The following is a 26,303-nucleotide window of genomic DNA, read 5'->3' as shown; positions in this document are numbered from 1 at the left end:
GCAAAGGTTTACAGGCTCAAGTGCCCAAACTGCACCATCGAGCTGCCTGTGACACCCCACTCCCACTTCCCCACATTACCCCAGAGAGTGGAGGGAGGAAGTGCTCACTTTGGGCAGCTGGACAGAGGTGTGGGATGCATAAAATATTCTTGGGTGCTGCAAAGAGGAGGAACTGAGCAGCTGCCCTGTGCCGGAGCCAGCACATGTACTTTGCCAATGCTGACTTATGGTCTCCATCCTATTCTGTAGGACCTCCTTCAATTCTCCTCCTCACTTCAGTCACTTCCTTGTCAATGGCTTCTCTACAATCCTGAAATGCCACTGGTTTCCCTCTGCACATGAGCTTATCCTTTTAAGTACACACATATATTAATAAACTGTTCTCCAATGCCAACACAAATCAGCTCCTAAAAATGAATACCTTTAAAATTGATATTCAGGAAAGTATATTGTGAAGAAGCTCTAGCCTGACAGATGATATTATTTAGGGGAAAAAAGCATCTTATGCCCTATAAAATTCTATTTATGCTAAAAAAATGTAGCATCACCTTTTTTGATGGAGACAAAATATTTTTGTGTAAAAGCTCTTCCTCAGTGGTTAAATCAGGTCTTTGGGAGGTGAAGAAACAGCTTTTTTGGCTCAAAGTAGAATATCTTGTGATCCCAAGAGACATCCCTACTAGATTGCTATTAATTGTAAACCCTTACCTTCTGTTTTATAATTAATATTAGGTATTGGTTCTAAGGCAGAAAAGCAGTGAGGGCTAGGCAGTTGAGGCTAAGTGACTTCCCCGGGGTCAAAGAGCTAGAAAGTATATGAGTCCAGATTTGAACCCAGGACCCCCATCTCCAGGCCTGACACTTTGTCCACTGAGTCACTTAGCTGCCCGACTGCTACTAATTTAAAAGAGCAAGTAAGAAAGTTGGTGAAAGATGTGAGAGTTAAGAATGACTAATAAAAGGGAAAAGTTTATTTAAAAACAAGCAAATGCTCAACTCTTAATGTTAGGGAAGAGAACAAAAACAATAGCAATAATGCATGAACAAAACCAAACAAAACCAACCACACACTTTTACTTGGATTTGGAATGAATTTAGAGAACAGCCATTTATACAAATGAACATACATCCATATGCATGTACTCTTCAAAGGCTAGTTCTGAACTTGGTTTAGATCCATGCTTTAGTCAGACAGTGGGGTAGAGGGTTGAAGAAGTCCTGATATGTAATATATATTCTACTTATATATAACTTGTTGGCAGGATATTGAAAACTTTTCCAAGATAAAATATTACCATACCATGATGGAAAAACACACATTTGCTTATTGTAAGCAAAAATGTTTAACATTTTTGTTTATAGTGATTCAAAATTCCCTATTCACTTATGATAGTAATGGGCTTAGGTAGAAAATCATAACATGTATCACTATCTTCATAACACCATGCAGTAAATAATGTAAGAATTTTTACCCCCACTTTAGAGGGGAGAAAACTCAGTAGCTCAGAGATTAGTCAGTTAATTTACATTTATTAAGCACTTAGTCCATGCCAGATACTGTGCTAAATAATGGGAACATAAAGAAAGGGAAAATATAGAACCAACTTTCAAGGAGCTCACCATCTAATTGGGGAGAAAAAAAGCTAAGTATGTATACATATAATATGTACACATATATGACAAATAGGAAATAATCAATAGAGGGAAGACATTAGAATGAAGACGAATTGAGAAAGGCTCCCTGTAGAAAACAGGATTTGATTTGAAGGAAGCTAAGGATGCAAGGAGTTGTAGATGAAGGAGACTATTCTAGGCGTGGGGGACAGCCAGTGTTGCTGGATCCTACAGTACTTGGGGAATGTAAGGTGCAAGAAGTCTGCAAAGGGGGCTGGGTTATGAAGGGCTTTGAACATCTCAGCTTCCAGGACTCCTAGGGTAACACGAGTAACTTGGAAATATATAGAAATGCTGATGATTTATATGGGTTTATTTTGTATCCTGCAACTTTGCTAAAATTATTAGTTATTCTACTAGTTTTTTTCCTACTAGTTGATTTTCTAGGATTCTCTAAGTATATCATCATATCATCTGCAAAGTGATAGTTTAGCTTCCTCACTATCTACTTTGATCCCTTCAATTTCTTTTTCTTCTCTAATTGCTACCACTAGCATTTCTAGTACAATATTAAATAATAGAGGTGATAACGGGCATCTTTGCTTCACTCCTGATCTTATTGGGAAGGCCTCTAACATCCTCACTGCAGATGATACTCGATAGTTTAAAATAAAAAAACTGTTTATTATTTTGAGGAAAGGTCTTTTTATTCTTGTATTTTCTAGTGTTTTAATAGGAATGAGTATTGTATTTTGTCAAAGGCTTTTTCTGCATCTATTGAGATAATCATGTGATTTCTGTTAGTTTGGTTATTGATATGGTCAATTATGTGAATGGTTTTCCTAATGTTAAACCAGTCTTGCATTCCTGGTTTAAATCCTACCTGGTCATAGTGATTAATCCTTGTGATGACTTGCTGTAGTCTCTTTGATAGTGTTTTATTTAAAATTTTTGCATCTGTGTTCATTAAGGAGATTGGTCGGTAGGACATGGGTAACTTGGAAGAGTACTTGATCTGAGTCACTTGATTGCCAAGTCAAGTGCTTTTCCCACCATCAAATATGAGGAATTATAGTTTTTAGATGACACCCTTCCTGCCCCGCCCCCCAACACAAAAAATCTAGCATTGTCAAAGTTATCTTTCAACTTACTCAGGGTCCAAAGTTTTCATTCCTAAGGTGCCAAGTAACTTTTTCTCTGCTATTTCCAAAGCTTTCCATGCTTTCTTTGGAGTAAAGAGCTCAGGGGCCTGATAATATATTTAAAAATAAGAATTGTTAGTTCTTAAGACTACAGTTTAAATACTTTAATTCTCATCCTGATAATTAAGTTTTCCAAAGTAACAATAATAATAACCACAAGGTTTAAAAAGTCCTTTACATGTACTCTCTTACAATAATCCTAGTAAGGGAGGTATTATCCCCAATTTAAAAATGTGGAAATTGAGTCTCAGAGAAGCTTAGAGAAATACACATTTAGAGTTAAAGGGCTTTCCGGGGTTAGCCCAACCTTCCATTTTATGGATGAGATGGTGGATATTAATTGGTGTGCCCTAAGACAGGTTCTAAGTATCAGAGAAATGGGGATTTGAATCTAGTCCCCTGATTCTAGAACCACTGTGCTTTCTACTATCCTACAGTATTACATCTTGAAGTAGCAAGTCAGTTAGTATTTATTACCATTTACAATGTGTTGTGCACATAATGCTGAGCACTGAGAATACGAAAAAAAGGCATAAACAAATGTCAAAGAAGGGATTTGAACCTATGTCTTCTTAATTCCAGCATGGGCTTCTCAAATCTACATTAAAAATAGTGAAGACAATTTGCTTCTCATTGATTTGGGCTCTTAAAAATAAAGCAAGGGCCAGAGTTTAATGTATAAACAAAAGTCTAGAAGTACTATCTTAGGCTTCGGAAGTTGGGGAAACAATGACAACTCACACTGATACTTTCAGAACTATACATTTTTAGTTCTGTCATAGTGGTGAAGATGATCAGGTGACTGTATTTGATTTAACAATTAAAACACTCTTTAAAGATATTGCCACTTCTAAGAAACAAAGGGACACAACAACATTAGGAAGCTGCCAGATGGCACCACTCTCTTGATTTATTAGAGAACAGCCTAGGGCTCTTCCTCCAATGGATGGAGAATGATTGAGTCTGAGAGGGAGGTCCTTGGTTAAGAAACCAAGAGTAAATATTTTATACATGAACTTGAATATAGTATTTTAGGAATAATTTTTTTTAAATGTTGGTTTTCAAATTACTTACTAAATTAGAAAATACTTACTACGACCATTGCTATAGTGAAATTTGGCCTAAGTTGGTAGTCACACCAAGGACTTGAAGCTCCAAAACTGTCTTTGTATATTCCACGTTTGTGAACTAGATCAGGGTGCTTTTCATTAGGATCTGATGGGTCTTCTGAAACGTGGAACAACTTTTCAAAGTGGTCTTGTATTTTTTGGTTCCATTCCTCATATGATATTTTTACATCTTTTCCTGCAATATGGAAAAATATATTGTAGAACACTGAAAGCATCCCATATACAAATTTATATACTGCTAAAATCTAATGAACAAGGCATGAGTCCTGAGTAAAAAGTATACTTCATCACTAGCCTGTTAACTGGCTTACAAGTGCAAGAAAAAATTTATTGGACAATACTGACCTTTTATGAGATGGTAATAATGTTTTTTGCATGTCTCAGTTCAAAGACACTGTATAATTTCAAAGCACTATTAACAATGATCAATCTGTTACTACCCAAATGGTGGGAAAATAATATTAGCCCGCATTCATATATTCTTTTTTTCCCCCATGTCCAAAAAGTCTCAATTTGTACTCTTAAATTCATCACTTCTTGATCTGGAGGTGGATAGCATGTTTCATCATGAGTCCTTTGGAATCATATTTGGATATTACATCGGAGTTCTTAAGTTTTTCAAAAGTCTTTACAATATTGTTATTAATTCCATAAATTGTTCTAATAGGTTCTGCTCACTTCGCTCTGCATAAGTTCATATCAGTTTTCCCTGGTTTCTTTGAAATAATCCTTATCATCTTTCCTTATTATGCAATGGTCTTCTATCACATTCATATGCCATAACTTGTTCAGCCATTCCTCAAATGATGGACATCACTTCAGTTCCAATTCTTTGCCACCACAAAATGAAAATAATTTTGTACTTATGGGTCTTTTCCTTCTCTTTGACCTGGTAGTGTATCAATGGGTCAAAGGGTATGCACAGCTTAATAGCTTTTTGGGCAGTTCTGAATTGCTTTCCAGAATAGCTTCACCAACAATATATTAATATACTTGTTTTCCCACAGCACCTCCAACATTTGTCATTTTCCCTTTTTTGCTAGCTTTGCCAATCTGATGAGTGTGAGTGGGGACATCAGAGAGAGAGAGAGAAAGAGAGAGAGAGAGAGAGAGAGAGAGAGAGAGAGAGAGAGAGAGAGAGAGAGTGTGTATGCATCTTTGGCTTTGGCTACATCCCAAAAAATTTGGCAAGTTGTTTCATTGTTGCCATTATCTTTAATGAAATATCTGCTTCTATGATTTGTTCTTTTACCTAATCATTCTTTGGGATCAATAATTTTTTTTTAGTAACTTTTTAGTTACTAAATATACTTTTATTGTAATATGGTCTATAAAGATAAGTTTGATATTCATTTTTCTGCATTTGTGAGGTTTTTTCCAGGAACAATTTTATAGTGCTATGTAGGTCTAAAAATGACAAAAATTGTTCCTGGAAAAGTTTTAATTTTCATTCAATAATATTCTAATTTTTTTGGTTAGATTTGCCTAGATCTTAAAGAGGGTGGTGGTGTGTGAAGTAAAATATCCTCATCCCTTGAAACAGTGGGTATTATTATTTGAGGGCTTTAGCCAGCCAAAGGAAGAATCAGTTCTAGTTAGGCTGGTCTCTCTCTTCCCCCTCTCTTTTTTAAATTAATTAATGCCTATAACTGGTGCTGAACCCCTATATTATTATAGCTTTGTTATCTATTTCTTCGTGTATTTACTTTTTCTTTTTTTATTTAGATACCATGCTATTCAGTGTATATGTTTATTCTTGATATTAATTTATAGTCTATGATATCTTTCAGCCCAAAATTGTTTCTTTTAATTATATCCATTTCCGTTGTTGCTTTGTCTTTTTTTTTGTTTTGTTTTGTTTTAACCTTTACCTTCCGTCTTGGAATCAATACTTTGTATTGATTCCAAGGAAAAAAAGTTGTAAGGTCTAGGCAATGGGGGTTAAGTGACTCACCCAGGGTCACCTAGCTAGGAAGTGTCTGAGGCCAGATTTGAACCCAGGACCTCCCATCTCTAAGCCTAGCTTTCATTCCACTGAGCCACCCAACTGCCAACTTTGTTTTGAGATATACTATTAGCCATGCCTTTTTTTCACTTCAAGTGAAGCATAACAGATTTTGATATAGCACCTTATTTTAACTCTGTGAATCCTTTCTGTTTCAAGCAATTCTTAAAATAACGTATTGTTGGTATTTTCTAATTCAGTTGGCTATCATTTTCCATTCTGTGGGTGAGTTTATTCTATTCATAGTAATGTGAATACTATGTAAAAATTAAAAAAAAAATACCATGTAAAAATAATTCTTTATTTCCCTCCATTGTTTTCATATATTTTCTTCTCTTTGTTTCATACACTCTTTTTAGAAATAAGAGGATACTGAAAGATAAGGAGTATGTTCTGTAGCAGTTTTCTAGAGTTGATGCAAATTTTTTCTTCTCCTCTTTTTTCTTGTCTCTTTCCCTAACTCAGATCCCAGTTACAGGTTCTCATTCTTTCTAAATCACAATTCATGATTCACTCTCTATGATTAAGAGCTTGTTTTACTTAAGATGAAGTCTTCCTATTATATACCATTGTTCTTATTTCTTCTTCTTTTTTCCCCATTTTCCCTACAGAGTGAAATGTTTCTTTGACTAGTTCAGATGAAAATGAAGTTTCAAGTGCCACCCACTCCCCCAGTCCTCTACCTCCTTGTCTGTAGAGTCCTCGATTTATGAATTCTGATGTTAAGACAATTTCAATTAGTTTTGTTCATTTCCAAGATTCTGTGGAGTGGTTGTTGGGGAGTTTGACTGTACTTCTTCCAGTTACTCCAATATCTTAGTCTTTCATTTATATTGTATATATGTGAAAAGCGCCTTCCTTATATTAAAGAAGTCTGATCCTAGTACCAATGGGGGTTTATGTAATTATAATTCTAAAGAATACTTTAAAAACTTCCCTTGTTAATAAGAAATTACTAATATAATCCTTTGTGTCTTTATATACTGATTTGATACAAATGGCTTACCATTTCTTTTTATTGTAATTGCATGATAAGGGAACAAATTCCTTTTTGATAACTCCAGCAACCAACGAACAGCTGATTTGCTTAGGCCAACAATTTCCACTGCAGAACCATCTCTAAAATTAAATGCAAATTTGTACTATATTAATAAAAAAAATGAAAGCAAAATCCAAGATATGAATGGGTAACTAACAGAATAATGGTTTGATTACTCAAGATATAACTGGTATATGTTACTTTATATTTATAAAATATTTTACATGTATTATCTCTTTTGATCTTTACAAAACACTGTAAGGCAGGCAGCAATACTATAATCCTCATTGTACAAATGAAGGAAAAAAGACCTTTTTTCTCAAGTGACTTGCTGAAAGTTACACAGTTAGAGTAGTAGAGATAATAATAACAATGATGAGGATCTTTAATGAACATCAATTCTTCATTTTTATCCACATGGATTACTATCACATGAGAAAACCCTTTTCAATTATTATTCTTTTGCCTCTCTCCAACCTCTTGAAAAAAAGAAACATTGCATGAAGTAGACCTGGGAACTGGATAATGGCAAAAGATAGGGGTTAGGCAAAAGACTACAAAAGAGAAAATGGATGTATATCTGTTGTGAAGAGCAACTCAAACTCTCTTTGTCTATCAATCAGCAACTTTTAAGTTAATCAGTCAAAAACTTAAGTACCCCTACTTAGAACTTTACCAGTTACTATGTATGAAAGTTCACAAGTCATTTGCTTGAATGGGTGACAACTCCAGAGGCCACTGCCCCATTCCTGGGCAGTGTTAGGCAAACTGAAAGACTGTGATTGGTTCCCGTAAAGTGAGGAAGTGATGTGGAAAAAGGACTATAAAAAGTAATGAACTTCCTGTCCAAGGGACTTCTCCTTTGAACTTCTACTCTGGAGGTCATTTTTGGTAAGGGCTAGGCAATCGGGGTTAAGTGACTTGCCCAGGGTCACACAACTGGGAAGTGCCTGAGGCAAGATTTGAACCTGGGACCTCCTATCTCCAGGCCTGGCTTTCAATCCACTGAGCTACCCAGCTGCCTCTGGGAGTTCATCTTTGGACACACTACATTGATGAGCCAGACTGAAGGAGGAGACTTTTCCCTAGATCCTGCATCAGCTTTCTGGGTGAATAGCTGACCTTCCTTTCTTGGCTTTTGGAGAGATTGGTTCCAGAGATTCCTGCCTTGGCTCTGGAGGAGGCTGCACTGGTAGAACCCTGGCTGAAGACACTGTGGAAACAGAGTTTTGGGGAAGTCCTGTTGGGGCTGAACCTGGCTTCTCAGGAGAAGGGCTGGCAGGCTTATTAGAATTCATCTCTTAATCTACCTTTTTCCACTTTCACTCTTTCCACCTCTTTGTAAATAAAGCTGCTAAAAGTCATTTTGACTTAAGCTGTAATATTTCTAAATTGGTGACCACAACATTACTTTATAATTCTCATATTTAGCATAAAACCTAAATTTTTAATTCTTACACTTTATATACACTTATACATACACGGACCTGTATACATGTTTATATACACACATGCACACAAGAAGGGTATTCAAAAACCAAATATGGCATATGGGAAAGATAAGTTATAGAGGGAGAATGAAGTAATATTTAAAAATACCGTGTAGGTACATTTGATATGTACAAAAAAGCAGAGTGCTCAAAGTTTGTAAATAATTTTGTTATATTTAATGACATGCTTTCTTTGAAGGGATTTTTAAAAAATTAAAATGTAACATTTGGAACAAGATGATGGTTTATTGGTTTGAGATGGACATAAAAATTCTAGATTATTCAAAATAGAACTAGTTCTAGTTTGGCAAATATTTATGTTAAAAATTAATATAAGACAGAACATTTAAGAGTCCTGTTAACTGGTCAGATTTAAAACTATCATTTTCCCAAGGAAATAAGAGATTTCGTGAAAGGGATGAAAAGGGAAGAAAGAAAGGAAGGAAAGAAACCAGTATTTATTATGTTTCTATGATATTCCAGGAACTTGGCATTCAAATGACTTTTTTCAAAACATTTTCAAATACCTGATTCTCTTCTCTGGGAGGTAGGGGCTATTATCATTCCCATTTTACAGATGAAGAAAGTGAGGTAGGGATGTTAAGTGTTTTACTATGGGTAACATAGCTAGTGTCCGAAGCTGGATTTGAATGGCTTTCATACTCCCAGACATAGTACTTTGTCCACAGTACCATCTAGCTACCTCCAAATGGGCTAACAGTTAAGACAGAAGAGATTTCAAATGAACACAAGGGAGAATGTGATGATTAAGTATAAAACTGGAATGATATTTCTTGAGAGAGTGCAGTGATTCCATAACCAGAATTTTTTAAGAAAATAGGTAACTTTTCTGAGCTGATATAATAATGCAACCTTTTAGGGGTTCTTTTAAGTTCTATAATTCTAAAACTTACATACATGGAAAAGTATGGTAGGTTTTTTGAGGTCAACAATTTTCTTTAATAAGAGAAGAACTTTTTATGAGTAGCACCTGACAATAACTTGGCAGACATATTTTCCATGAATAATCAAATTTATTAACATTTTCAAGTCCTAAAAAGTCTTTTGTAGGCAATTATTTATGAAAGAAAGTTGGTGGTGAATTATACTCTAATACATGTTCTCCTTGGAGGCAAAAACTACTCATTGTTAAAATATTTACTTTTTCAAAAGTCAATTACATAAGCATTATAAGACAAACTATACCTTGGAGTGGCTGGAATTCCTCTGTTTCGAGCTTTGTCACTTTCCCCCATTTTATCCATCCATGTGCCACAATTAAAGCGATTTCCTCCAAACACAAAACCTGTTTGATCATCTACTCCTGCAGTTATATTAAATCCTACAAAAGAAAATAATACCTTTTAGAATTCTCCAAGAATTATCAGAAGTTTTTCTTTAAATAATAATTTCTATAAATTTAAGAAATTCCCGACCTAGTCAAGATTACAAAAATATGCAATTCAACTGGCATGTGCAATTTATAACTATGGAGATTCTATTTGATTATTTGAGTATTCACTAACCTTTATGGAACATTTAAGAGCAAACAAGAAATTCTTAAATAACAGCAAAATTTTGCTAATAATTTGTAACTCTAGCCAAATCACTTCTACCTTAAGTTCCTCTTTCCCTAATTATAAAAATAAGAATGCTAACACTCAGGTACCTATAAAACATTTTATGATTTTGCTAGATGAAATCAAAAATACAAAGGACTATGTTCTTGGTATCAGAAAATCTAGCATTATGTTGTTAGGCTATGCAACTGGATCTACTGTGGGACTTAATGCTTATAATTAGGTAGTCAAAGAAATAATTTATCTCTCAGAAATGAAAAAAAATTAAAGGTAACTGTAAAATGAATTTCCAAAGCAGCTAATCAAAAAAGTCTAAGTTGTAACTTCCAAATAACAAACTATGACATTTCCATTATACCTTCATCCTTCATGTTTCTATCTATCTGTGGGCCAGCATTCCTTTCTCGGAATTGTATACCCTGCAGGTGACGTTGCATAGCTTCTTGTATTACTTCATATAATGGTTGATCCTGATTGAGACAATATACAATAAGACTTGGAGAAATTACATTTTTCCTTTATTACAGAAAAATTAACTGAGAGGAAATTAGATCATCTCTTCCAAATATTATTTATTTCATCCACAAAATAAAACAAAAGAATGTGGCACTATCAAATGCAATTTGAAATAAGGTAAAGAAACAAACAGAATTGGTTTTTAGTGCTTTTATATATTGTAATGCTGTTATAAATATAGTAAGAAAAAATCTATCACCCAAAAATTATTTGTGAAATTATGTAAACAATTAAAATTAATTAACTATGCAAATTGAAATTTTTCTATATTAGTGTAAAAATTCTTCTTAATCAACTATGAAAAGTCAAACAATATGGTTGTGAAGTCAATAACTAGCTGAGCACAGTATTAATAAACTCCTGAAAACAATGGCTTGCAATTTATTTTATAATTAAAATGTTTAAATCTTTCAACAACAGAGATATCCATTTATGCCCTGACAATTTAAAAAACCATTTGTTAAGTACCATGTACTGCCTTATTGGAGCTTATATAGTAAATTTCTTTATTAGTTTCTTCTCACTAAGAATCCAAATTTAAATGGTCCTACTTTTCACATGATTAAAAAAACCCATGTAAAACAAAGCAATACCTTCAAATACATGATAATCAGTGAGGCTAGGGAGAATTCCTAGAATCTGCAGATTCCCCAGTCCTCATTTATCACCAATTAATAAGACAAGGAACTAAGGATGTCTAAGATTAAAAAACTGCTACAGTAAACAGTTTATCTGACAATTTCCTTTTAATGGATACATTTTTTAAAGACTTTTTACTTGTATTCATCCAAATATCTGCTATTTTAGAAAGAGATGAAGATATTTATATAAAATTGTCATAAATTTAAAGTAATTTTTAATTAGAATGATCTAAAGGCAAACAATTGTGATGTTAAACAATAATAAAAATGTAATAGGCAATAGGCCAGTGGATTACACCAGTCAAATAGGATTCATGTTTTATCAGTATCCACATCATTAGAATTACATCTTTAAATTATATAAGAAGTTACATGTGTGCAAAATCAAGGTAAAATTAGAATCTTGATATACTAGACAACTATTTTGTCCTCTATTTTACCCTAAAAAATATCATGACATTGTCTTTCAAGGAGAAACTGTAGGTTTGACAGTACAATGATGTTAATTTTGAAATTATATTACTTCCCAAAACAGTTATTTTTTAAAAATTAATATAAATCAGATTTCCCATTTATACTTCATCCTTGAAACTTTCTCCCTCTTTTTGAATTTTTTGTTACTACTCTTTAGTCACTTCTATTGTGTCTGACTCTTCATGACCCTAAGTGGGGTTTTCTTGGTAAAGATCCTGGAGTAGTTTCTTTCTACAGTGCATTTTACAGATAAGGAAACTGAGGCAAAGAGGGTTAAGTGACTTGCCCGGGGTTACGTAGCTGGTGTTGGAGGCCAGATTTGAATTCAAGTCCTCCCAATGATGGGCACTATCCACTGTATCATCAAACTCTCCCCCCACCCCCATTTTTTAATATTTAAGGCATGTTAATAGAAAAAGTTTCTCCTTTCTGGCCTCCAAAATGACATACATATTGTGTGCAAATGTTTTTCTCTTTACAGACTGTAAGCTCTGAGATGGCAAGAAGGTTGTTTCAGTTGCCCCTCAACTTACCACAGTGTCTTTGAATCTAGTGGATACTCAGTTTTTAGATAAATGAAACCTATTGCATACTTGGGATTTATAGCATTTAATTTTAATTTTTAAGAGTCACGAATAGTTTATTAGAAATTATATTTACCAATGTGCCTGCAGGCAAGGGGGAAGAGTCATCTGTAGGATACATTCTGGAAACTGGGCACTTAAGAATGTCAGTGCCATTTGGTACAATTTTGCAGTAATCCTGAATACACTGTAGCCACCACCATACTGCATCTCGGCAATTAAACCTGGCAAAAGTTCCTTCACCAAGAAGATTAGGAATGAGTCCATGTCTCAGGGTACCAGCAAATGCTAAAATTATATTCCTGAAACCAGAGATTTAAGTACATAACTTAACAAAAATAAGTTTTAAAGATTAAAGACTAAAAAGGTCCATTATATTACTCAATTTTATCTTCTTTTCTTTTAATTTGCCCTCTGCAAGTTAGTTAGTGCCTAAGTAACTAAGCAATAGGAAAAAAGTCATAACAATAAAATAAATGCTTAAGAATATGATTCTATAAATGAGAACAAGTTGCTCATGAAAAATTATATAGATTTAAATTTTTGGTGAAAGTCAACTTAATTTTCAAAATATTTTTCTGTAATTAGCCTCTTAAATCTTACTCTGATACCTAATACTAGCTAATATGGTGATGACCATATGGTCTTAAAAAAGCAAGCTGTCAAATTACAAAGCTCTAGTGGGTCCAATTAAGCTGAACAGCTTTGAGTACTTGGGCACAGAGGTTGATTGTTTATTGTTCAAGGATTAGACTAATAAATTCAAAGAGGCTCTTTAATAGCATGCTACCAGTGGATTTATATTTTCTTTTTTCTTTTGGTCACAACAACTCATAAAACTATACATTATAATCTGGAGAGAATGGATCTGAGTTTTTGCTGGAGCAAATACCCACACTGATAAAATGAATGTATCAAAGGATCATTCAAAGCTACATGGGGCTTCCAAAGTCCCCTTGTTCAACTCTGTTTTAAATATAAGGAAGCTGAGGCCCAAAGACGTTAAATGACCTGCCCCAGGATAGACAACCATCAGGCAGCAAAACCATTTAATCTAACTTGTTTCCTACACATGTAGCTTTTTCCTTTATAATCTTGAAGAAATAAGGCAAAGTCATGTAACCCACAGGACCACTGTTCCTTGTATGTAAAGGAAAGATGCTAGCCAAGATCACTTAGGATGTCCTGTTCTCTAATTCTTCAGCAAATCAGTTGGGAATCCTTGACTATAATGAAAAAGAGCCTTATGCTCTTCAACAACCATAGCTTGGCCTCTTTAATAAAAACAGATAGCATTTATGTATTGCTTTAAGGTTTGCAAAGCTCTTTATAAATATTTTATTTTAACAATCCTGGGAGGTAGGTAGCCTATCAGGAAAATGAGGCACTCAGACACTTAATTGTGCAATTTGCATGTGTCTGAGGCAGAATGTGAATTCGAGGCATCCTGGCTCCTGTTTCAGTGCTCTTTCCACTGCACAAAGTAGCTGTCTCTGGGTATAATTTCACATCACCAAGAAAAGGCTGGATTATATGTAACACATTCTTTCTTCTTTTTCAAATTACTTTGACACTTGAAAGGATAACTTGTTACTTAAAAAACCACTGAGAAACATCTCATTCCCAGAAGACTGAACAAATTAAGTATTACAGTATCTTCTAAATTTAAAATGTTATTTAAAGTCATATGTTTTTAACTCAGTTTTTTAAAAACCTAAGCTTATTAGTTACACACAATATTGAAACTAGTAAATCTAAAGAGGCAACATAAAATCAACAACATATTTAAGGTCAAATAAAAAACAACTGGGATTAGAAATTTGCAGTTTCTGAATTCTTTCTCCAATACTATCTCCTTGTATAAAACACATAGCAAACTAGCAATCAGCAGCATATCACAGTATGTCTATTTTTATACTTAAATATAGGATAGAAATAATATATTCTGGACTGTGATGTTTCATGTAATCATCTGTTTTAGTGAATACGCCAAAAAAACTTTCATGATATAGGATCTAAATAAGGTACTCCAGTGAGTGCTTGAAAAGAATCTCCTCCTAATACTTGCAAGAGAAGATGGATCAAAATAAATCATAATGAACATGTAAGCAGAAATATTAGTATAAATATTTCAACTGTGATTAATAGACATCCTACCTGGCATCTAAAAATCGTCCAGTAATCAGGAGTAAACCTCTAAGAGCGATGAAGGTATCTCTTCCCCAGCAGCGGAAAATACCAGATGAGAAATGAGGTAAGCCTAACAGAAAATCATAACAAAATATTAATTTCTCTTAATGTACAATCTAAATGCCTATCTTCACTATAGAATTTAGAGGTTTTTTTCCCTAGTCACTTTTCAATCATGTCCAATATTTTGTGACCTTATTTGGGGTTTTCTAGGCAAGGATGCTTGAGTTGTTTCTCATTTCCTTCTCCAGCTCATTTTACAAAGAAGGAAACTGAAGCAAACAAGGTTAATTGACTTGCCCAAGGTCACACAGTAGTGTCTGAGGCCGAATTTTAACTTAGGAAGATGAGTCTTCTTGACTCCAGATCTAGCCACTGCCATTTAGCTATCTTTCACTATACTGCGGCATTTCTCTAAGTGTGTTCTGGGGACCTAAGACCCTTAGAGACAGTCTGCAATATTAAAATAATTTTGGGGCAGCTGGGTAGCTCAGTGGATTGAAAGTCAGGCCTAGATAGGAGGTCCTAGGTTCAAATCTAGCCTCAGACACTTCCCAGCTGTGTGACCCTGGGCAGTTCACTTGACCCCCATTGCCCACCCTTACCACTCTTCCACCTATGAGCCAATACACAGAAGTTAAGGGTCTTAAAAAGTATTAAAATAATTAAAAAAAAATTTCTCAGGCATTTAGATTTTTAATATGGTAAACATCAGTAACCATATCTCAATAAACAAAAGTTGTTTGAGAAGGAAGTCTTCAATTTTTAAGTGTGTTTTTTTAAGAGATCTTGAGATTATAAAGTTTGAGAACCACTGTTATAGAGGGAGAAGAAAGTAGAATTGAAGCATTGTTGTTACTAATAAATATTTTTTATCTGAGTTAAATACACATGTATGCATTTAATGAATATAAATATATGTAATGTATAAATGTATAAATATACATTTAAATAATCTTTGAATAGATCATGATTTTTTGAGACCAAATTCAGAAAACTTGAAAAGACATATATTCTAATATTAAAAATAATTTCAACAGAGAATCATTTATAAGTTTAAGGGCCAACAGGTGGACCCAAGTCTGAAATTATGTTTCTACAAATTGTTTCTGCTAATCATAACAATTTAATATTTAACATGGCTTGGTATTCTACTTTTAAACTCTAAAAATCAATTAGCCTACTGGCCTTAATTTAATTAATTTTATTTTCAATTTTCCTCTATGTCTAGAAAGGTGCTAAAAACCAAGATAAACAAATGAAAAAACAAACTCAAACATAAACAGAATGCTTCAAAGCAAAAAACAAACAAGAAATCTAGTTATCCCCTTTACCATCCACCATAATGGATTACTAGAAACAATAGAATTCAGAATCATCTAACTCCTAAGATTTCAGGGTCTGATTTTCTTTATCTTGACGTTCTTAAGAAATGTGTATATGTATAGTCTAAAGGTCTGAAGGTGATGTTTGAATATCTTATGTTGCTTATTTTAGAGACTAACAAAAATATACATAGGTCATTCTAAATTCCTGTCACTAAAAATAAAGTTCATCTGGCAGAACCACTTCATTTGTAGCCATTTTGTCTATGAAATTCCAGTCTACACAGAAGGCAGAGGTTCCTTTGTCAAGTGACCTGAAGATTCCAGCTACCTATATACATGGCATGATACATGAATGATTAAAGAACAAAAAGGGAAGTAAAAACCGTGGATGAATTGAGTGTTTCTCTTTTCATTTGAAGATACTAAGAGTACTAACTATTTTCTGATATTTGTTTCTTTGGTGACTAAAGAGAATCAGCATGAAGCAACAAAACAAAAACAAAGTAGTAATTCAACTAGAGATCATTTCAATAAAAGAATTATAATAGATTTAAAACAGAACATCAAAGAATTGGTGGGGTGGGAAACATTTATAGAAATAGAATATTATGTTTAAAACATACTCAGAGAAGTAAAAGATGAGAGAATTTCTTAAAGTGCTTCAAAACTCATTAGATCAATCAGAACTGTTTCTAATTAAAGTAGATAATTGCTATGATTTCACTAATGGAAGATTAGAGCTGATGCTGAATATTTCTTCACACGTGGAAAAGAAGCATTCCTGAAAATCTCTTTGAAAGGAAAATACTACATAGTAAAATCTACTTTTTGTACTCGAGTTGAAAAAAAATTATAATATATTCCTAGAGCAATGCCTTACAAATGAAAAGTAGGAGATATCAGGTCAAGTTCAACAATGACATTTGTCTTTCTGGATAGGTTCTGACAAAACAAATATAAAAACTAGAGCAGTTCTTTTTTTTGTATGGTTATTTATTATAAAAATGAAGATTCTTTTCTATTTCTCACAGAGGGGCTATTCATAGGTTGTCAATCCAAGTTCCTTAACTCCTTAATTGCTATTTTATTTCTAATGAGAAAAGGCAACTTAATTATTTATTACATAGAAGCTCATGAAATAGGAACTTTTGGCTTAGGATTTCCCAAGGCTTTAAAACACTATAAGCACCTCCTCCCCCACCTTTTTTTAAGGAGGTAAGAAAAGTCTTTTCAAGCTGGTCAACATGAAGTAGAGCTGATAACAAAAAATGAATAAATGAGTGAAGGGAACCTTAAAATAGTGCTATATGTTTTCTGATTTATCAATTCCATAAAAATCAAGTTCCACAGAGGTTTACTGTACAATGACATGTAATAAAGAAATATCTTCAAATAGGCTGCCATATCCTTTCTACCTTTTAGTTATAGCAGTCTTCAACATAGAAACATTGGGGGGGGAAAGATTTATTTAATCATTATAGAAAAATATAAACCCATTCTTTTAAACTAGCTTCTGATAGACTCATATGGTATAAAAGTTCAGAGAAGGAGATGGAAGAATCCAATTAAGAAGCCAAAATATGACTTAATTACCAATAAGCTTAATTCCTTGTAGGAGTGAGGGCAGTATGAAGCTGCCAAGCCTTTCTTTTCTTTTCTAAGTAGGTCAGAGGTGAAGTTTAAAAAATATTTTCAAAAGTCCTTGGATGTCAGAAAGCCTTTCAGAATCTTTTGGTATTTTTCTATTTCTTACTGTTAGCTCTAATTAAATTTATCCTGTCCATATTTTTGGAATTCTTTGGGAAACAAACCTAAGAACCTAAGCTAAACACATGAGTAAAATGTTTTTTCCTACTTATATTTATTATTCATTATAGTTTTATTCTTATTTGCTAGTTAGCAAGACAGCTAATTTATTATAAATATTTCAAAGAACTTGCGAGAAACATAACAGTTGTCAAAGTTTGATTCCCTAAAAAATTCACTGGCAACAGAAGAGGGTCTAAAAATCAAATATCTGAGAAAAGTACAAGGGCCAAGAGAAAAGGAAATAAGTACAAGAAGAGGATTAAATGGAAATAATTAAATTAGTTTGAATAGTGAAATCTTCAGAATAAATGGAAATTATATTCCAAATCACAACTTACCACAAATTATAAACCATCACAAACCCTCTTTAAAAAAAAAAAATCTGCAGGGGGGCAGCTGGGTAGCTCAGTGGATTGAGAGCCAGGCCTAGAGACAGGAGGTCCTAGGTTCAAATCTGAACTCGGACATTTCCCAGCTGTGTGACCCTGGGCAAGTCACTTGACCCCCGTTGCCTACCCTTACCACTCTTCTGCTTTGGAGCCAATACACAGTATTGACTCCAAGACAGAAGGTAAGGGTTTAAAAAAAAATCTGCAGTTTTTCTTAGACTATGGCACAGTTACACATTTTAGCATTATATGTTTCTTACCAGCAGCTAAAGAACCACAGCACTGCTCCTTCTCTCTGGTAACCTCATTTAGTCTGTATGGAATATCAGGCAGTGAGGGAGAAAGAAGGGGAAGGGAGGGGAACTTTCCTACTCCACACAGTTGAACTGAACCCAGTGAAAGGTGTTTTACAAATGTTGAACCATTTTGAACAAAGCTGTAATTAAAAAAAAAATTATTTAGTTTGTAATCCTCCGTTCTAATGTCTTCTTTTCACAGAAACTTTTATTTATGTGAAGTGCTGGCAAATTTCTATTGAGAACAAATAACTAACATTCATATAGCACCTTTAAGATTTTCAAAGTGCTTTATATAGTATCTCATTTTATCCCTAATTTACAAAAAACTCTGGGAGGTAGGTGCTATTATTATTACTTCTATTTTACAAAAGACAAAACTAAGGCTATGAGAGTTTAAGTGATTCATTGGGGGGTACATAGCTAGTGTTTGAGGAAGGATCTGAAGTCAAATTTTCCTGACTCCAAATTTAACACAATACACTGAGCTACTTGACGAAGAATTTTTCACTGATTTAATTGTTAGGAAAATGCCTTTATTTCTAACATGGAAAAGTGACACTTTATTACTACATACAAGCCTCTGAAATAGGAACTCTTGGCTTGGACTTTTCTTTTCTGAATTTCCCTACCAATTTTGTGGGCATGTGTTTTTGGGGGTGGGGAACCAAAATACTTTAATGTATAATCTACTTCTAAGGCCAAAACCTTTACAAGTTAGATTCATCATTATGTAAGAAAAAGAATTTGAGGAGTGCTAAAAAATAGGACTACAATAACAGGTGAAGACATTAAAAAACGAACACTCTTGATAAATTCTAAGACAATGTAAAATGACAAACAAAAAAGACTACAATTAAGTCTTTCCCAGTGGTGCTTTTTTCTGAGTCTTTTAGCAAAGTCTTATATTTGGGATTATTTAGATATACTCCTGCCTTTAGGGCTCTTGTTAATAATTAGCAACTCAAAATCATCCTTTCTAAGACTATGATTTTAAGACAAATGTTCATTTATTATCTTATTTTCATTTTACTCACGTATTGAAAATTTCTACATCTTTATAAAAGAGAAATAAAGTGACTTTACATGTATTTTCTATATAAACTTGAACATCTATTCTAATTTTGATGACTATAATACCTTGACATCTGATTCCATGCAACATCCAGAAGAGTGGTATACACACCAATTAATATAGCATCAAAGTAACATGGGATAAGATAACGTGGAATTTGCTTTAAGTAGAAGAACATAGCTTGCAACCATTTACCAACCTGTTAAAATAAGTGAAAAGTTAATTGAAGTTTATTTCTAGGCAAGTTAAGTTTTAGAAGAGGAGATCAAGCATATAACTTTACATTGGAACAGTAAAGGTTTTATTCATTGATAATAAAGGAAAATGAGAAAAAACAACTAGTCATATATTACAAAACTGTATTAACATGTAAATTTCATAGAAAAATAATTCTATCTTGGGATTACACTGACCTCCCTAAAAACAGTTCTACTTACTTCAGCAACAATTCCCGAGCGTGAAATTAGCCGATTACTGACATAATCAATCATCCAATCTCCAGACCTTAAATTATCACAAAAAGGATGACCCAGGTCATTCTTTGGTCTTATTTCTGCTAATACGGACATTAAGCCTGAAAACAGAGAGAAAAATTACATTCTATTTCAACTTTAAATCTATGATTCTTTGATCTTTGGTCTAACTATGGGCAGAGATCATTTAGTATTATGGACAATGTTGTCATTAGCCTCTACTACTCTTCAAGTACAGTGAAAGGGTATTTTAGGCATGTAAAGGAGGATGGCTACTAAAAGTCCTTCCTTGGCATTTGAAACTAAAATTTGGGTAATGAATATGTAAGAGATACTGTGTATGGACCATGAAAATGTAAGGTGTACTGAAAATATTGAGAATCACTGGGACTTGTGATACAAAGCTTATGTCAAGTGAAATTTATTTGTCTTTAAAGTCTAGAGAAAGGATTGGGTCTCTTTTGTATGACTTAGATACTTCTGTACAAAGGGCTGGCTGGTATTGAGGCTTCGGGCCTTAGGTCAGAAATACTAATGTGTGCACAACTTTCTTCAAGGTATTATACTTTACCAAATAAATTAGGTTATAGTTAACAGCTATGAAAGAGGGCTTAAACTATCTCATTTCACAAAAGAAGGTAGGTGTGGGTAGGAGGATAAACATGAAGGTAATGAAGTTATCTTTCCAGTGATCAAAAGTAATGTCTATAGTAAATTGTGTGTGCATAGGATTATGAGGAAATTGGTTTCTGAATGATATGGACATTTAGGTCTAGAGACAAGAAGCCTACACAACTTTGTCATAAACAAAATATGTTTGGTACTCCTACGTGTATGGAACTTATCTTTCATGACCTATAAAAGCAATGGCAATAAGACAAGCTTACTTTAAAACTATTAGACTTAGTTTATATAAACTGACGTGTAGTGGAACATAGTTACTTATTCAGAAATTAACCAAAACTTTTCTACCTTTCAGGCTGTCTCCCATGCCTAGAATGTTCTTCCTTCTCACCTAAATCTCTTGGAACTCTTGGTTTTCTTCAAAGACTCAGTTCAAGTGCCACCTCTTACATGAAACCTTTCCTGATTCTCCAAGATACTTATATAATCCCTCCAAAAACTACTTATATTCAGATCTGTCACACATACATATATATGTAACACAGCTCATGGGTTCTCTTAGAAGGCAAACTCCTAGAGGACTTAAGGGTGGGACTATTTTGCTTTTGTCTTTGTATCCCCAACTCTTAGCAAAGCCCTTGGCTCATAATACCTCACACACTTAAAACAGCACTTTAAGGTTGACAGAATATATACTATTTCATTTTATTACATGTAAAATAAATTCCATTATGCATAGTACACAAAGTAGGGACTAAATAAATGCTTATTGATGGACTTCACTCTTATTATAAAAGAAATTAAAGTCAAAATATTTAATGATAGGCACAACACAGCAAGGATTCTGGGAGAATATAAAAACCAATTCAACAACCATTTAAGTGTCTAATAATTGCAAAGCACTGCAAGCTGTGAGAGATAACAAAATACATAACATATGGCTCTGACGGTCCTAAAAATTTGCAGACTGTCAAGAGGACTGAACATATATACAAAATACTGTTACACAAAATAGAAAGAGAAGACACAGCATCACCCCTTCTTCATTCTAGCTAAACAGAGACTTAAGTGTTCTTGAACTTACTTACCTTGAAGTCCTCCATATTTAAGAGGTGACCAGTTTGGTATATCATAGCATCCACCACCATCTTCTTGTTCTTCTGAATCACAGCGATATAGTAACTGATTTAAGTCAGTCAAAGTTAATTTGGATGCTATTCTAAGAATAAGTAAGGAAAAATGATTATTTTATCTACCAAATTCATATATTATAGTATGCTTCAATATTTAAATGATTTGTGATTCTGTTGGTAAGGGTCTTGTTAACACAAATATATAATTCATCTCCCCAAAGGTAAATCTCCGTAACACTAAATGTTCCACCAGGCAACCTTCAAAATGCCTTAACTACTTGTCAACAAAAATAAAGAAAACGTTTGAAATACTACCATTAAAACCACATTTTAGTTATGTATATGTCCAGAAGCTAAACAAATCCAAATATAAAGACTCCAATGGTTCTCAAACTACCTACCCAGCCTTTGTGATTCTTATTCATGAAAATAATTTTTCATAAAATTTCCCACAGAATACCTATCCAAAATGCTCAGTGTCTTGTTTGTATTCTCTTGGCACTGGATGGATGCTAGAGAACCACACAGGATATTCACTGGTTGTTCTTCATTTTTGGCACCTGACTGGTTTCATATCTTCTGGTCATACATTTTCTTTTATAGTATCTTCTCTATAGCTCCTCATTTGTAATGTGCTACAGCGTTCTTACAACTCACGAAATACTGCTCCACTACCCTTTGGGTAATATTTAGTTTCAATTGATGGAAACCACTATTTTATGACTAGAGCCTTTCATCATTGCCTTTGGTTCAGGAAGAAGCTTAGGGTCACACACAAAAATTCCCAAAGTCAATCGAATCCACTTTTTTCTTGTTCAAATCAAGGCTAGATCATCACTGTTCACTTATAGATATACGTACTGTTAGAAGAACTCTATGCCTTAATAATCCAAATGCTTATCTTTGGCCACAATGCATTCTTTATTGTTACATTTTTCAGTGTTACAAGGCTCCAGTGCTTGATACAATCAGCATAGGACAGTGATAGCAAACCTTTTAGAGATGGATGCTGGGCCCAGCCCCTCCCCTCCTCCAGACCAAGTACTGTGCCCACCATGGCCAGAGACTGTGTGCCATGCTCCTTCCTCCTAACCAAGTGCCAGATGTACCCTGCGCCCCCCACCCCCTTTAGCCTACAAAGGGGAGGGAGAAAGTGCTCCCATTGGGCTGTTGGGTGGAGGAGTGGGTGAAGTGAGGAATGTTCTCAGTGAGTAGAGAGGGGTAGGGGAGTAGCCTGAGTTCTTCACTCACCCTCCAGCTCTGCTGCCTATGAGCCACCCACCTTACTCCAAAGGGGTGGTGATGTGAAAAAATGTTGTCAGGCTCATGGAGAGGGAGAGGAGAGCAGCTCTGCCCAAGTTCCTCTGCCTTTCTAGTAATGAACATTGGGGGTGGGGAGGGCAGCTGAGTATCCATAGAGAGTGCTCTGTGTGACATCCTTGGCATCTGTGCTATAAGTTTGTCATCACTGACATAGGGTAATTTGCAAAAAAGAGCATCTTAAAGTCTCACCAACAAAAAGGAATCTTTTTCTATTTTTAACTTGGACTTTGTTCTGGATAGTCTCCATGACAATGACAAACCTTGTGGTGAATATTCGTTTTCCTGTTTCATGTCTCATTTTATATGAATAATAAAAGTGTTGAACAGTGTTTTTACATCTTAAATGAAATCTTGTAAGATTTTTGACCCACGCATGGGAGTTTTGTTGTAGATGAACCTTTAAAATTTTAATTAAATTTAATAAATATAAATTAATTAATATTAAATAAAATTTAACAAAAATTTAGAATTTTGTTCTGCTGGGTGAAATTATTTTTGTAGTCGACAAACAATAGCAAATGGGGAATCTTATTTTATGACAGAGAAAAAAATGTGGCCTAATGTGGAATATCACTTGTGAAAGTCTGCCAGTTCCTTTCAAATATTTTCCTCAAAGATGACCTTGATGCACATATGTATGCATGTGTAGTTTTATTTTCTTAAATTTGGTATGTAGAATAGGTCAAGTAGGCAAAAAGATCAGTAGTTAATGTTCTCTTGGCCTTTTTTTTGGGGGGGGGAGGGAAGAAGTAATTAAAGGTCCAACATCCTCCCAAACTTCTAATATCGTCCATTCTTTTTTAAATACTCTGAGAACTGATCCTTTATTGCCATCAAGATGGTGCTGCCTTCAGCATAAATGAATGCTCTGGTCCAGCTTTTCTCATTTTTCTGGTCTGCTTTTTTCATTTTTGTTTTCTTTAGTACTGTTGCCACTTCTTCAGGCAGAATTTTTGAATTACAGTATAAGTGTGATGGGCTCCATTACACATAAGCTCATCAGTTTTAAGGATTTCACACTTATGGCATCAAGAGCAAAACGAAAGCTTATGGATTGCCTAAAAATTACATGATTATTAGTACCCTGGGCCTCCTTTTCTTTCACTCTGCCAAGAAGTGTGCCAAATTTAACTGGCAAAATTATTATGAAAATTCCGTGGGTTGTTACTTTATTTGTTTAAATCCCCGCCAGTTTGTCTTTGTTTAGAGTTTTTGACTTCTTCCACATATACATTCTTTTTTCTATGTAGAGAATCTAGCCATTGTTAACAGTGTCAAAATGAAACTGACAATGGATTTAGAGCTGGAAGACGAGTTTGAGTCCTAGCTCTATCATAAGCCATTATTGCCATTAGCAACTTGTGTGATTCTAAGGAAGCCAAGTGATCTTGGCTCTAAATCTGCTTTTTCTTTAAAATGAGATAATTGGGAGAAGCTGGGGTGGGGGTTGGGGGGTTGTTCAGGGAATGGAGAGCCAGGCCTAGAGATGGGAGGTTCTAGGTTCAAATCTGGCCTCAGACACTTCCTAGCTATGTAACCCTGGGCAAGTCACTTATCCTCCATTGCCTAGCCCTTACCACTTTTCTGCCTTGATTCTAAAACAGATGGTAAAGGTTAAAAAAATAAATAAATAAAATGAGATGATTAAATCATGTCTACTTGTATTATAGAACTTTGAATATCAAAATGAGAAAATATATTCTTTGCAAAACAATTTGTAAAATGTAAAGGATCTAGAAAAATGTTAGCTATTTTTATTACTAATTACTTCAAGCTATTAATTGAAGAATTAATTAAGGCATACCCTATTATATTAATAACTGGTATTTGCACACTGCTTTTCCATCTTTCTCACTTATAGGATAATCAGCTTTTCAGCACAGCTAGTTAATGTTCTCTTGGGCTTTTTTTGGAGGGGGTAATAAAAGGTTCAAGATCCCCTCAAACAGTTTCTTCCCAACCAGGCCTCAGGGCAATGGCACCACCATATAGTAGTCATCATTTATATAGCAATTCTTAATTTGTTGGTTTTCTGAGATGTTTTAAAAAGTTTCTTGCCTAACTCATTGATCTATTTTTTTAATTGATGAAACTGTTTAGAGATAGAAAATTTCTACTACGTATTGCTTTGGCTGTAATCCTAAAACCTTGGTATATTGTGATCTCAGGCTGGAACAATGCCTACTTGGTTTCTTCTTAGATTTCTTAATCACTAATAGTCTTCTTAGGTCCTTGCTGGAGTTATTGGGTTGTATTACTTCCTTCTACGCTTCCATATTGGTTGATCTCTGTATATAACCCTTTTTTTAGTATCACAAAAGAATCAGTGCCATCAAACCAAACATTCTTAAAAGAGCCCAAAAGAGAATTCCTTTTGAAATTTGAAATCCTCTCTCAATTGTCAAGCAGGATTATTAAGCACATGCTACTCTGTGAAGGGTATTGGTTAGGTATTAGAGACACAAAGACAGGAATTAAAATCTTTGCCCTCTGGGAAGTTATATTTGAACAGAAAAGAAAATATGTATATATGTAAGTATATATAAAATAAATACAAGTTAATTTCTTTGGAGCAGAGGTAAGATCAGAAAAGATTTTGTACAAAAGGGGCAACTGAGCTGAACTTTGAAGGAAACTAAGTGACAAAGAAATCCATTCCAAGGATGGGAGACAAATTGCAGAGAGGCACAGAAAAAGGAGATCAATAGCTAATGTGAAAAATAGCAAGCTTAGCTTGGATGTTTCATATATCAGAACCATTATGAAGGTTTCTTTTGATGCAAAATAGACAAGTTTGCTAGAGATAATAAAAAAAATAATTTGCTGCTAGAGATAATAGGGAGCCACCGGAGCTTACTGAATAGGGGATTGACATGGTCAGATCTGTGCTTTAGTAGTATCAGTTTAACTGTTGTATAAAAGAATGGGGAGGGGAGAGACTTGAGGCAGGACATCAATTAGGAGGCTATTGAAATAGCTAGGTGAAAAGTGATAAAGACCTGGCATTTAGGACAGAGGTCCCTTTGGTGCAAGCATTAAAAATAAACAAGATTTCTTACTTTTTTATAACTTGCATCAGAATCTGATTTCTACTAGTTTCCAAAACAAACATAATGCATGCGAGCTGTATGGATTTAACAGACTTGTGGATTTTTCTCAGGTTTAAAAAAACAAACAAACCATAAAAACATTATCTCTAGGGGAAAAAATGTTTTAAGATCCAAACAAAAGATATTACATGAACTTTCATGGAGAGATTTTAAAATGAGGTAAGGGTCTTAATGTAAAGCATTAGTATTATAACAATCTTCAACTACTAACTAGTAACAGCCTTCAGTGAGTCAGCACCACAAACAAAACTTATTATGGAAGATCACAGCACATTTAT

At 34.2% G+C, this 26,303-nt stretch overlaps 1 protein-coding gene across 1 annotated transcript in view; it reads right to left on the bottom strand.

Annotated features, from left to right (window-relative positions):
• Positions 1-26,303, bottom strand: part of AGL (amylo-alpha-1, 6-glucosidase, 4-alpha-glucanotransferase) — a 74,681-nt gene that overhangs the window by 5,001 nt on the left and 43,377 nt on the right. Inside the window, exons 20-30 of the mRNA XM_044672128.1 lie at positions 21,548-21,678; positions 19,800-19,936; positions 19,428-19,561; positions 18,252-18,427; positions 14,433-14,535; positions 12,352-12,577; positions 10,419-10,530; positions 9,687-9,822; positions 6,958-7,070; positions 3,910-4,121; positions 2,766-2,863 (exon numbers count right to left, since the gene is read on the bottom strand). Coding sequence (XP_044528063.1) covers positions 2,766-2,863; positions 3,910-4,121; positions 6,958-7,070; positions 9,687-9,822; positions 10,419-10,530; positions 12,352-12,577; positions 14,433-14,535; positions 18,252-18,427; positions 19,428-19,561; positions 19,800-19,936; positions 21,548-21,678 — 1,578 coding nt within the window. The remainder of the gene's footprint in view (positions 1-2,765; positions 2,864-3,909; positions 4,122-6,957; positions 7,071-9,686; positions 9,823-10,418; positions 10,531-12,351; positions 12,578-14,432; positions 14,536-18,251; positions 18,428-19,427; positions 19,562-19,799; positions 19,937-21,547; positions 21,679-26,303) is intronic.

This window comes from Gracilinanus agilis, chromosome 4, assembly GCF_016433145.1.
Source record: "Gracilinanus agilis isolate LMUSP501 chromosome 4, AgileGrace, whole genome shotgun sequence".
Classification (NCBI taxonomy): Eukaryota; Metazoa; Chordata; class Mammalia; order Didelphimorphia; family Didelphidae; genus Gracilinanus; species Gracilinanus agilis.
The sequence above is the reverse complement of the archived record's forward strand: the minus strand, read 5'-3'. Positions and strand labels throughout refer to the sequence as shown.